The following is a 14,370-nucleotide window of genomic DNA, read 5'->3' on the forward strand; positions in this document are numbered from 1 at the left end:
GTAAATGAGTACATTTTCTTGTGTGAATATTTTTGTTATCTTATACAGTGAAGTTTTTCCTTTTTATAAACATTTATTCTTACAGTTACTGTAAGTAAAATTCTAAAACATTTTTTTTAGACCTACCAACAACAGATGACTTGAGATTTAAATCTGTGAAAGAGACATTTGTGGAGGTAGAATGGGAGCCTTTAGATATATCTTTTGATGCCTGGAAACTTATCTTCAGACACACAGTAAGTACATTCAAAGCTTATTTGAATAATTTTATCTTGAATGTATAAGATATTTTTTTGCACATTTAAATTTATTTTGTTTTACATCATTAAAATGAGTGATATGCATTGGCCAAACTTAATGCAATATAAAGAAGTTCAAGACAAGGCTAGGGAGACAGAATGTAACAGTATGGCAAGACAAAGGCCAGGGGCAATAGAATGAAGAATAGTCAATGTACAAGCCAAAGAAAACTAATAGAAAACGGTGGTCTCTGAAAAGTAGCAAAAGGAAACCATGACAGGACACAGTACAATAGCAAAAAAAGGGTTATACAGCCATAAGAAGCATGGCTAACTTTGCCCATGTGCTGTCAGAAAGTGCATACGCATCATTGGCGTGATGACGCACTGATGTCTGCATTCCTAACTAGGCCTTAGGAGGTGGAACCATAAAAGGGCTCAGATGTGTAGCAGATGAAATCTGAAAGCACACCAGAAGGAGGCAAGTGGCATCTGGAAATGGAACCCCAGGTAAGTGCATAAGCTACACACGAATGCACCACAGGGAGCACTTCGAGCAGGTACCATGACAAACATGAAGGAATTTGGAACCCACCTTTCTCAGCCTATTCAATGGCAGAGACATACTCTGCTTTACCTCAGCATATTTGGTCAGTTGTTCATTTGGTTTCATATTACCATGTAGATATTACCAGATTTAGTTTCATTCTGTGATAGCAGATGCTGAAGTGGGCTAATTACAGCTAGAAAAGCGTACCTATTGATTAGTTCCCACTCATATCTCATCCAGGTTTTAGCTCACTTGCGCCATTGCAGAGAGAACCTTAATCAGTCACTTGTCAGGCTGTTTTGAGACAACCCAGGATAAGGTAAAAGTGGCTATTAAAATAGATTAAATACTCCCTTACTCATGCCCAAACCTCTATTAATGCCTTCGTTAATCTATTTACTACACTATAAAATGCTGGCCACCTTATGGATCCCCCCAGCGTGCGGCTTTGCTCTCTCAGGCGCTGTTTGCTGATGCTGTGGAGCTGGAATATGATGTCATTCCGGCTCCCACCATCAGTAGACGGCCCGCTAGGCATGAGGGAGCAGAGCAGGGAACTCACAGCTCCCTCGCCGCCTTTGATTCTAACACAGCCGCATGCACAGCTCTCACAGCAGTCCCACTGGACCCCCAATGACAGGTAGGAAGGCTGGGTGAAAATTTTAATATTTTTTAAGTATTATAATAATATTAATAATTAGTGTGTGTGTCTGTGAGTATATGTGTGTGTATGAGTGTATCTGTGAATGTGTGAATGTGTGTGCATGTGAATGTATGAGTGTATTTGAGTGTGAGTGTATGAGTAAGTCTGTGTGTGTCTGTGAGAGTGTGCATGTGAGTGTATGTGTGTGTGTTTGTGAGTGTCTGTCAAATCAGCTAAAGTCTGTTTGTCATTGAGTCTGTGTGTGACTGTCAGTGTTTGAGTGCCTCTCAGTGTGTGTCTGTCAGTTTGCATGTGTTTGTCTGTTAATAAATGAGTGTGTGTCAGATCAGTGAACCTGTGTCTGTCAGTGACGTATGTGTGTTGTCATTGAGTGTATGTGACTGTTAGTATTGGGGGATGTCAAAAACAAGACATCCTCCAAATATAAGCCCTAGCTTGTTGTCGAGGGATGCTTATAATATAAGCCCTTCCCCGAAATAAGCCCTAGTTGAGATCGTCGCTACTTTGCTATTATGTTTCATTGAAGTTTCCCCAAAAATAGACTCATGGGATTCCATGCCTGAACATAGACCTGCTTTCTTGCACATGCTTGCTACCGTTTTTCCCCAAAAATCAAGACGAAAATTAGCCCTAGTGTGTTTTTCGGGGCAAAAATTAATATAAGACCTGGTTTATTTTTTGGATTTATGATATATATATATATATATATATATATATATATATATATATATATATATTATTTATTTTTAATTATTATTATTATTATATTTTTTTCAGCGACACATCAAAATAAACTATGAAATGGAATAATTATAGTTTGGTTTGTTAGTAACATCTTCAAGTGACTTTCGAGTGCCCTCTTTATGTATTAACCAGAGAAAGGAAAGAACATGTATTAACTTGTTGGAAAAGTGAGTGTGTTAGCAAAGAGCCCCTTACAATACCCAAATGCTAAACCCACTATGTTTGTAGATGTTGTTATCAAAGGATACCTTTAAAATGTTTCTCTGTTGAACAATATTATAAAATATTATTAATGACTTTTATTGCAATGTTTACGTTTTATAAGATGCAACTGGATTCTCTAACGTACATAATTTACGGTAATTATAATAGTATTATTTCATTTCTAGAGTAATTAAATGCTGTGTTCCTGCATTTTATATGTTTTACTTTGATGTAGATATTGTAGAAATGTATTTATTATTTATTTATTTACTTGAACTTTTTTTTTATTATAGAAAGAGAAAAATGGAGAAATAAGCACAAGCTTGGAAAGGCCCGTCACCAGTTATGTGCAACATGGACTGGCACCAGGAGAAACATATGAAGTGTCTATACATGTTATTAAAAATAATACACAAGGTCCAGGCTTGTCCAAACTTACCACCACAAGTAAGATATATGTAAACTAATTTGTTTTACCATAGTTATCTTAAAGTGTTATCTTTTTATGTTTGACTGTGGGTCAAAAAATACTATTTTCCTTAAAAAGGGATGCTTGGATACTGTAGGGAGAATCATTGCTTACCAAATGGTGAGTTTCATTTTAAATTGATTTTACTGTGAACACATATAATATAAGATATAATGGAAGTTACAGGAATATTTAACAAGAAATGTATCTTTCCACGTGAAACTCAACCACATGTCTTTGTGACAAAGAGTTTAGTGTTAGAATCATAGACTTGCTTGGAAATGAAAACACAATATCCAGAGCTCCAGTAGAGATGGTAATGAATTATTTAAGACAAGCCAGCTGCCTTGTCACACAGTGTTAAAACGTATTAGTCATGACCTCTTTTTATTGGCACTAGTAACATTCCTTTTGAGCAGACTAAACACTACCATGTCTGCTACCCCATAGTTAAAGTGAATCGCATAAATCAATAACCCTCTAGGATTCTAAGGGAAAACCACAAATAATTGTGCCTTTTAAATGTCATCATGTTCTATAGTAATGGCTTTGGAACTACGTTTTATTTATTTACATGCAACAGGGATAATAATGATGAAATTAATAAACACAAAACACTTGACAGCTGAAATGCTCATCTAATCCCTTTTGCACTTGAAATGTTAATCTTTTGTTAGAGGTTATGCCAATGTAAATGAATGTAAAAGGGATAATTCAACATTTTAGAGCAAAACATAGATGTGCTAATTTATTTCATTTATTACATTTATTATCTCACATTTTTAATAGTTATGTTAGTCATAAGAGATTTTCTGTTAATTCATACAAATAACTGTGGTTTTATTATGATTATGAACTGGTATTATTTATTTCCACACTAAGGATTGTAGTAATATTGTAAAGTGCTGCGGAATAAGTTGTTGCTATATAAATATGAATAATAATAATACTAATAGGAACTCACATTGAATGGTAAGTGATAGAAGATGTGCTTAAATTGAAAGCTGAATTGTAAAATAAAAGCTAGAATATATGGGACTATTGATGAGTTGGATAATTTTTCCCAGTCATCTATTGTGAGCTATATGCTTTAATTATATTTTACATTTCTGGAAATTCAGTGATTGGTCAGCAAAAGCCTAATTATAAGATGTTATAGGAAAATTCTGTTTTTGTGTTCCCTTTGGGCATTTATCAAAGTGCAAGCAGGATACATGGTTTATCACTGGACTCCCACCCAAATTCATGAATACCATAGCTCAGAAAATAGGAATGTTGATGCAAGACATTGGAATGTTATTCATAAAAATCTGTGTGAGGTATTGTTTGAATGATCACATAATTTTCTGCAGGAAGTGCTATATTATTGTATCTCTCTAATGGGTAATATTTCACCAACCGCAATACGTTGTCAAACACAAATTCATCAGTTGGTCTTAATCATCTAGGTTTACCACAGCCTCTGATACTCCTGTGACTTGTTTAGTCACAATCTGTGGAAAATGTGTTTGCTTAGATTCAAGGATAGTACCATCTATCTATATTTAGAGATTTTAGATTATATATTTTAGAGAATCATGGAGATTATATCATATCCATGAATTATGATTTTAAATCAAAACCTAGCTTCAAGCCTCAAACAAGATAGAGTCTTGTTTCACAACTCACAAACACCTGGATAGAGTACATAAAATTGCAGGTAGAGAGTTAAATAGCAAAGGTATGTACTTTATAAACGTATTTAAATATCTTTCATTCACAATTTGTAATGTAATCCAATAAGGCTGACAGACCCCATGAAATGGGGGGTTCATATTTAAGATTCCTGAGCAGGCTTGATATTTATCATAGCAACAATTTTAAAGAGCACACTGAATTTAAAGAGTTTTAGTTTTGTTTTTAAATAAAAACAAACAAACGGTGACCTTGGACCTCTATATGACCTATAGCACTTATTTATTATAGTTATTGAGTAACCACATGCAGATATCCCAAGTCTCCCGGTAGTCTCTACGTATTTGTAGTGTGGCTCCCTGACACCCTCAAGTGTCAAACAATATTCCGGAAATCACACACAATCTGACATACTATATATATCAGATTGTGTGTGATTGATTTCCAGGCTATTATATATGCCATATGACCTCAATAAAGAAAGGGCATTTAGCATATCTTAAGAAACCTCCCCCTTGCCCCCATGAATATTATTTATGAACAGGGACCCTTTAAGACCCTGACCTGCAGTATCTTCCGGCTGAGAGGAAGTGATAAATAGCCTGTTACTTCCTCCCAGCTAAGAAGACAGCCACACCGGAGGGAGGAGTCTGGAGGAAGCTGAAGCACACAGGCAGCAAGGAGGCATAGAAGAGGCTGGTGTGAGCAGTTACATGCTCACTCCCATCAGCCTCAGCCAGGGCAAAAGGTAAGTTAAGGGTGACTGCAGATCAAATTGTTATGCCTTGTGTGTATGTGCTAGTGTGTGTGTCAGTGTATATCTGTGTGTGTGTGTGTTTCTGAGTGTGTGTGTGTGTATGTGCAAGTGTGTGTATCTGAGTGAGTGTATCTGCAGTGTGTGTAGGTATCTAAGTGTGTGTATGTACCAGTGTGTGTATCTGTGTGTATTTTGAATGTGTGTGTGTGTGTATTTGTGTGTCCGTGTGTATCTAAGTGTGTGCATATGTGTGTCAGTATGTGTCTCAGAGTGAGTGTGTATGTTCCAGTGTATGTATCTATATGTATCTAAGTGTGTAAAACAGTGGTGGTGGTGAACCATGCTGAAGTAATACAAAATTAGGAAAGTATATAATTACATACTGTTGATGGAAGAAAATTCTGTACAATATGTCTTAATAAAAAGAACAAAAAAAACATAATAGTGAAATGCAGTTAGATCATATATGTAGATACTATTAGCAATGCCAATGGAACACTCTTCTGGAGCCAATGGAACACACTTTCTAGAGCCAATATAGCTCTATTTCTGTAGGCCTAAACTCCTGGATCTCACCATTGTATCCCTAGATGGGGATTATGCCATCTACACCTACAGATATAGAGCTTTATTGGACCTAGAAAGTGTGAGTGTGTGTATTTGAGTGTGTGTGTATCTGTATGTCAGTGTTTATCTGAGTGTGTGTGTGTCAGTGTCCGTATCTGTGTGTCAAGGTGTGTGCATGAGTCCGTGTGTTAATAGTGTGTGTAAATAGTTGTAATATGTAAATAGTTGTGTTCTGTCATAATAAAATATCATGTCATTGTTCATACATGTGTGTGTCTGTATGCGCAAGTGCGTGTGTGGCAGTGTGCACGTGGGTTGTGCAGTTGCTGGTGAAGCAACGTCCCTAAAATGAGCTTTTGGGACGTCTGCATATGTTTAACAAATTGTGTTATATTTCAATGGTGAAATAACTGCACATTTATGAAACTGGACCACATCTTAATGTCATTGGCTTATGGCATCCATCTTGTATTGCATTCGGTCTTGTTTGTCAGCCTTGGTAGATGAGCATGTTGTTATGCTTGTAAAGAAAGTTGAAGTGGAACACAACTGCAGATTTAATTTGGGAGTACATCTTTAAAAGAAATTCTTGGATAGTTGAGTTTCCTTGTTTATTTATTAGACAGATATTACAGTCCAAAATTAATAGTCAGGAGTAAAATATAGAGTGAAATAATTAATTTTCTGAAATTCCAGAAATGCAATGTTTAGTAGACTGTTCCCAAAATTAGTTGGGGCAGTAATTAACAACTGTTTACTGAATTGAATTGAAACAAGTAGCAACTTCTGCAAACCTATTGTATATCTGTTTGCAATATTACAAAATCCACTGATGTCCACAAACTCTTCATCTCTCGTTCACTAGATTTACTAGCTTTAACAGAAACATGGCTCTCACCCTCTGACACTGCCTCTTTATCCTTTGGTGGTCTTCAACTTACCCACAACCCAAGACACTCTGACTGTAAGGGTGGTGGTGTAGGATTTCTCCTCTCACCTCACTGCTCCTTCAAACCTCTACCCACCCCCCTTCCCTCTTTTTCCCATCATTTGAAATTCATTAAATTCGTCTTTTTCAAACCCTTTTCTGCTAACATTGCCTTTATTTATCTCCCCCCTGTTTCCCCTCTCCTCTTTTTTGACATCTTTGCTGCCTGGCTACCCTACTTCCTCTCTTTTACTATTCCATCCCTAATTCTCGGGGATTTCAATATTCCCATTAACCCACCTTTGATCTCAGCAGCCTCTAAACTACTTTCAATAACTTCCTCCCTCGGGCTATCACAGTGGGCTAATTCTCCCACATAATGTAGCTGGCAATACCCTCAACCTCATTTTCTCTTATGCATGTACAGTATCTAATATCTGAAACACTCCATTTCCCCTCTCTGAGTACCACTTCTTATCATTTTCTCTAAAGTACCACCTCACCCAACAATGTCAGCCTAACCCCCCTCAACTCAGGAGGAACCTTAATTCTATTGATCTCCAGCAGCTGTCAGCTGATATTGATTATTCACAACTGCTATCCATCCCTTCCCTCTCTGGTCCCTCATTGGTCATCCCCACATAGGGGGGCACGCCCCCAACCGTGGCATACTAAATCAACATGCAACCTGCAAAGAGGCTCCCGTTGTGCTGAACATTCCTGGTGGAAGTCTCGCACACAGGCAGACTATCTCCATTATAGATTCATATTGTGTTCATAGAGCGCAGCCCTTGCCCTCGCCAAACAGTCATACTTTTCCTCTCTCATTAGTTCATGCTCCCGCAATCCCAGGCATCTTTTTGACACCTTTAACTCTCTTCTTCGCCCTGCTGTGGCCACCCCTAAACTGACCTTACAGCCGATAGCTTTGCATGCTACTTTACCGACAAGATTGAACAGTTAAGGAAAGAATTCTCCCCACCTTGCCGTTCTCTTTCTCAACCACACTTTAATCATGCCTTTCCTACCCTTCAGACTTTCTCCCCGGCTACTGAACAAGAGGTGGCTGCGCTTTTCCTTTCCTCTCGCCCCACCACTTGCCTGCTCAATACTGTCCCATCTCACCTTACAAGATCTCTCTCCCCTTATCTTGTGCCTTCCTTAACACACATCTTAAACTGCTATCTCTCTTCTGGCATTGTCCCTGCTGACCTTAAACATGCCACTGTAGTACCTATCCTGAAAAAAACATCTCTTGACCCATCCTCCTCCTCTAACTATCGTCCCATATTCCTGCTCGCTTTTTCCTCAAAGGCTTTGGAAAGACTTGTCTTTATCCGTATGTCTCACTTCCTAAATTCCAACTCTCTCCTTGACCCTCTTCAATTTAGCTTCCACCCTCTCCACTCTACTGAGACTGCTCTTATCAAAGTTACTAATGACTTAATTGCAGCTAAATCCAAAGGCCACTACTACATACTAATTCTTCTTGACCTCTCTGCTGCCTTTGACACCATTGACCATGCTCTCCTTCTTCAAACTCTTCAATCACTCGGCCTCTGTGACTCTGTCCTCTCATGATTTCCCTCTCATTTCTCCCAACACTCATTCAGTGTCTCTTTTTCTAATTATACTTCCTCCCCTCGTCCTGCCTCGGTTAGAGTTCCCCAAGGCTCTGTCCTTGGTCCCCTTCTATTTTCTCTTTATACTGCCTCCTTGGCAAACGTATTACCTCATTTGGATTCCACTACCACCTGTACACTGATGATACCCCGATATATCCCTCCTCCCAGGACCACTCTTCTGCCGTCCTGCAATGTGTCACTGCTTGCCTTTCTTTCATCTCAGACTGGATGTACTCCCGCTTTCTGAAACTCAATCTCTCTAAAACTGAGCTCCTCGTCTTTCCTCCTCCTAATACTGATCCTCCTCTTTCACTCTCCCTTAAAGTTGGTGGTATCCACATATATCTATCCTTGCAAGCGCGCTGTCTTGATGTCATAACTGATGTCATAACCTCACCTTTGAGCCTCACATTCAGTATGTTGCCAAATCCTGTAGATTCCATCTTAAAAACATTGCCCGCATCCGCCCCTTTCTTACACAAGATGCTACCAAGGAGCTTGTCCATGAGCTAGTAATTTCTCGCATGGATTATTGTAACCCTCTCCTATTTGATCTTCCCAAAAGCCGTATTGCCCCGTTACAGTCTGTAATGAATGCTGCCGCCAGACTGATTTTCCTCTCTAGTCGTTCCTCTCACACCTCACCCCTCTGTCAGTTCTTACATTGGCTTCCTGTATCCTATAGGAGTCAATTCAAAGTGCTAACCCATACCACACTGAACAATTCTAGCCCCTCTTATATTTCACAGTTCCATAGGTATGCCCCTTGATCTCCCCGCTCTGCCCGTGACCTTCTCCTGTCTGCTGCTTGCACCCGTCCGCCCAACTCACACTTGCAGGACTTTTCGCAGGTGGCTCCCTGCCTATGGAATAGCCTGCCTACCACCATCTGCCTACCCTAGTCTTTAATCATTTAAGAAGTGCCTTAAAACCCATCTCTTTAGGAAAGCTTATGGTCTCCCAGAGTAACATCTACCTCACATACCTGGCTCTTGCTCTCTCCTAAAGGGCAGCACTTTACTCTCTCCTCCAGCTCTGCTTCACTCCCACCTTATTTGATTGCTGTTTCCTGTCCTAATGTGTTTTATACCCCACCGCCAATAGACTGTAAGCTTGTTTGAGCAGGGTCCTCTTCAACCTATCGTTCCTGTAAGTTTTCTTGTAATTGTCCTATTTATAGTTAAATCCCCCCTCTCATAATATTGTAAAGTGCTATGGAATCTGTTGGCGCTATATAAATGGCAATAATAATAATAATAATAAGCAATTAGATACAAGAAACAGTCTTAGCGAGTTAAAGGGGAATTGAAACAATAAAACAGAGTTGCAGGGAAGATTAAATATAGCTTGCATTAAGTAATATAATTACTTGGAATGCTTAGCGTAGTCCAGGCACTTGAGAATGGTAAATGAATAGTCCGAGTACGTGCAGTAGAGAGTTCAGTGTGGTCAGTTAGAAATCAAATCGTTGAAGAGAGTAGCGAAGTAAGTAGAGAAGTCCAGGTCAGGTGTGGAGAGAGCAGCGAGGTCAGTAATCAATCTGGTTCTGTACACAGTAATCGAGAAATATAGTAGCTTCATGTGCAATGATCTGTAGGTAAGAGCGAAATTGTCTAAGGTGTGGTTCCCTTTTGAGGTGTAGTTGATAAGCATCATTAATGTGGGACGGAGTCTGAGGATGAGGGAAAGTAACTCAGAGGAATGGGTTGCAAGTAAGACCTGACATGGTTGCAAGTAAGACCTGACACATTGGAGTAACTAAATGACCTCCATTTGTTTAAATATACATAGGGATTAAGGAGAGAGCACAGGTAACGTTTTTTCTTTGGTTTTTACTATATGAATTAGCTGATGTGTACTAGTTATTGCTGCCCCCAGGAGTAATTGGAGTGAGCGCAGGATTTTTCTTTTTGTATTTGTAAGACCTGACACATGCCTTGGACTTGTGTGTCAAATTTTGCATTATTTTAACAGTTGGGCTCAGAGAAGAAATTGTTAAAATTATTTTGTGGAATGCAATATGGCTGCTATACCAATGGACTTCTCTGGAACAAATCTGAAGTTAATTTACAACATGAACTTGTACATCTGTAGCAAAAATAGTTTTAGACAAGATGATGTTAGAATATTGTGCAAAATGAGTCACCAAATCAAAATAGCTGCAAGCTACCTCTGACCTTTTCAGTGCAGGTCATAAAGCACACAATCGTTATCTATCATTGTGCCCAGTTTCAAGAGTTTTTGTTTAGTGATTTGCTTTTTTATAGGAATTTGAAGAGAAAAAAAAGACATAATAATAATAATAATAATAATAAATATAGATACATACAACAATAAAGGTGGCCAAGTACAAAAGCCTGGTAGAGCTATTGCAGGTAGAGAACTAAATAGCAAAGATAGATAGATAGACATTACTTCTTAATATGCAATATATATGAATGTGATGCATGCATGCTCTTATGCTTGGCCACCTCCACTGATTAATCAGTCATGTGGTTTTGCAGCCATTTTGAATTTGTCACAAATGTGTAAATTAACTATTAAAATAATCACAAAATCGAAAACAGCTTGCTATAAACTCTTTATAAGTGGAGTAGTTTGTCATCTTCAGTATGAAGCTCATATACCACTGGGTCTGGTGGCCATAGATCAAATAAAAAAAAAAAAATTTGTTAAGTAGTTTTGATTTTACAGTTATTTCTCAAATTCACTGTAATATTTGTTAATATTTTAAAATGGCTGTCAAATTACATGACTAATTGACTTTATGATGTGGCCAAGCATAAGAAAATAACGAAATCCACTACTTCCCCATATTAAAATGCTGCTTCAATAAATCTTAAAAGGGACAAGCAAACAGAGTTGAAGGGAGGGCGGGGCCCGACCGCCGTGCTGACCGATCACGGGCTGGAGAGGCTCCTGTAGGAATTGGCCTACTTTGGGGAAAACACCAAGCCTAAAGCCTGACTCAGAACCAAGAGGCCACCTCTCATGTCCGGGTAGTTGCCGGTGCTACTGCGGTCCCCGAGATTGGGAGTTTTGAAGCCCCAGGGGGAGATGCGAGACTTCAGGGTTTGCGGCCTACATGGGCCTGTTTGCGGCCTGCTTTAGAACCTGGCCGCCGCGCAACAGCCCAGTGATGTGTCTCACGGGTCCCTGCTCCCCCCCCATGGACTGGGGGGTTTATCCCGGTCCTCACTGGAGGGAACCACCGCCTAATTCTGACCCTCCGAGCCTGCCCTGCACTGAGCATCCCACGCCTGGGCGCCAAAATGGCATCAACGTGACTGAAGCCAAGAATCGTATCTTCATCTACCTGCAAGCAGCTCTGCCCACTAGACTACAAGCAGCATACACAGAGCGCCAAACCTGCAGACAAGCGTCAGACCCCTAAGAAGCCCCTGCTTACCCACTCATGGATCAAGCCTGGTTCCACGACTGCCTTCCCGGGCGGGAAGCCCCCAAAGTTTAAACCTCGAGAGCCGGGGGCCGGCGGCGTAGTAATCGTTATACTACCCGACCAGAAGCAGACACCAAGCGTCAGGGGGATGGAGGAGCAAACCACCGCAAGCAGACGCTGCAGATCTGACAATAAATACACCCCAGAGGTCCCAGGCTACAAGACCAGATGGAATGGGCGACATAATAAGCAAAGCTCCAGTGGACGTCTCCAACACACATGGGTCACCTGATGGACAGCATGCTTTAGGCTCTGTGGCTACCAACTCTCTGCATAAGGCACAGGTCCTTCCATCTTGACACACTCATGCACCTGCTGACACTTACTATGATTAACCCATCCAGTATCTGCACACTCAACATATATAGCACTAGAACTAAGTGCAGTAACATGTATCTAGACAACCTAAGCAAGCCATAGACTTAAATGGGCAGGCGAATTTTAAAACCCACAGGATCTCTTTCTGGCCACAATAGTGATGGAAAAGTTGTTTCAAGGGGACTAACACCTGGACTGTGGCATGCCGGAGGGGGATCCATGGCAAAACTCCCATGGGAAATTACACAGTTGATGCAGAGTCTGGTTTTAATCCATAAAGGGCATAAATCACCTAAAATTCCTAAATCACAATGGATATGGATTGACACCTGACATATGACATATTGACACCTTGACATATGGATTGACACCTGTCCTCAGAGACCCTGATACACACTGACACAGAGCAGAATAGGGACTGTTTTCCCTACATAGGGTCACTTGGCAGATATGGATTGACACCTGTCCTCAGGGACCCTGATACACACTGACACACAGCAGAATAGGGACTGTTCCTCCTACATAGGGTCACTTGGCAGATATGGATTGACACCTGTCCTCAGAGACCCTGATACACACTGACACAGAGCAAAATAGGGACTGTTCCTCCTACATACGGTCACTTGGCAGATATGGATTGACACCTGTCCTCAGAGACCCTGATACACACTGACACAGAGCAGAATAGGGAATATTCACTAACTGCCAAACATTGTTATACAGGGGAATATTCAGTAAATAAGTATAATGGGGGGAACCTACTGTCCTCCCGCCCCCACCCGTGAGCGGTGGGTGGGGGCCATAAAAATAATGAGGGGGGGACCTACTGTATGATGTTGTATCGATTAGGTAGTGTAAGGGTTAAGCCCGCTTCACAGTGACAGACCAAACTCCCTGTTTAATGCACCGCAAACAACCGCAAACAGTCCATTTGCACAACCGCAAACTCCCCATTTGCACAAGGTTGGATACCAAGCTAGCCATGTCCCGTTCCTTGTCCTCACTGATGTCATTGAAGGTCTCTTCCTTCACCCAGCCACGTACAACACCAAGGGTCCCCGAAAGGTGACGACAAGCCCCCTGGGACGCCTGCTGTGTTTGGTCTTCCACCTCCTCAAAGCCACCTTCCTCCTCTGACTCCTCTTCTTCAGACTCCTCTCTATCAGGGGACGAGTATATGGCATTGATTTTAGGAACCGGGAGATGGAAAAAGATGCTTGGTCGGTCCCCCTACTTCAAATTTGGGGCACTGCGCGTGCAATCTAATGTCCCACCTGATAGGAGTGGTGTCTTAAGTAGTACTATTTCTATCAGTTTAATCCCTGTTATGTGCCTTTTTTTTGGTTTGGTTTTTGAAGCCACAGTGCAGCACCAGAGGCCCGAAAAATTAGGCATGTACACATGCCTGAAAAATTAGGTATTGTTGCAGCCGCTGCTGTAGCAGCGGACAGAAAAATTGATGTTTGTTTCCCAGGCAGAAAGTGCCCTAAAACATTGCAGCTTGAACACTAGTTGGTGGCGGATAAGTCATGCATGTCAACCGGCATTCAGAGCTAAAATACAGCAGCATGTGGACCATTTTTAGCCCAAGGCAGCTCATCTCATCAGGCCTTTTTTAGTCGAATGTATCGCCCACTGTCAATCCCTTAATAAAGGTGAGGTAATCTAGACTTTTTTGACCTAGGCAACTTCTCTTCTCAGTGACAATACCTCCTGCTGCACTTAAGGTCCTTTCTGACAGGACACTTGAAGAGGGGCAGGCCAGAAGTTCTATCGCAAATTGGGATAGCTCAGGCCACAGGTCTAGCCTGCACACCCAGTAGTGAAGGGGTTCATCGCTCCTCAGAGTGTCGATATCTGCAGTTAAGGCAAGGTAGTCTGATACCTGTCGGTCGAGTCGTTCTCTCAGGGTGGATCCCGAAGGGCTGTGGCGATGCGTAGGACTTAAAAAGCTCCTCATGTCCTCCATCAACAACACGTCTGTAAAGCATCCTGTCCTTGCCGGCGTGGTCATGGGAGGAGGAGGATTACTTTTACCTCTTCAACCTGTTAGATTCCCGTTGTCCTGTGACATCACCCTTATACGCTGTGTAAAGCATACTTTTTAATTTATTTTGCAAATGCTGCGTCCTTTCCGACTTGTTGTAATTTGGTAACATTTCATCCACTTT

General features: G+C 40.8%; 1 protein-coding gene across 3 annotated transcripts in view; it reads left to right on the forward strand.

Annotated features, from left to right (window-relative positions):
• Positions 1 to 14,370, forward strand: part of TNC (tenascin C) — a 146,767-nt gene that overhangs the window by 49,214 nt on the left and 83,183 nt on the right. For all 3 annotated transcript variants that reach the window (XM_063432313.1, XM_063432314.1, XM_063432315.1), the window contains exons 5-6: positions 121 to 236; positions 2,695 to 2,848. In XM_063432313.1, coding sequence (XP_063288383.1) covers positions 121 to 236; positions 2,695 to 2,848 — 270 coding nt within the window. The remainder of the gene's footprint in view (positions 1 to 120; positions 237 to 2,694; positions 2,849 to 14,370) is intronic.

Source organism: Pelobates fuscus, chromosome 9 (assembly GCF_036172605.1).
Source record: "Pelobates fuscus isolate aPelFus1 chromosome 9, aPelFus1.pri, whole genome shotgun sequence".
In the NCBI taxonomy this organism is placed as follows: Eukaryota; Metazoa; Chordata; class Amphibia; order Anura; family Pelobatidae; genus Pelobates; species Pelobates fuscus.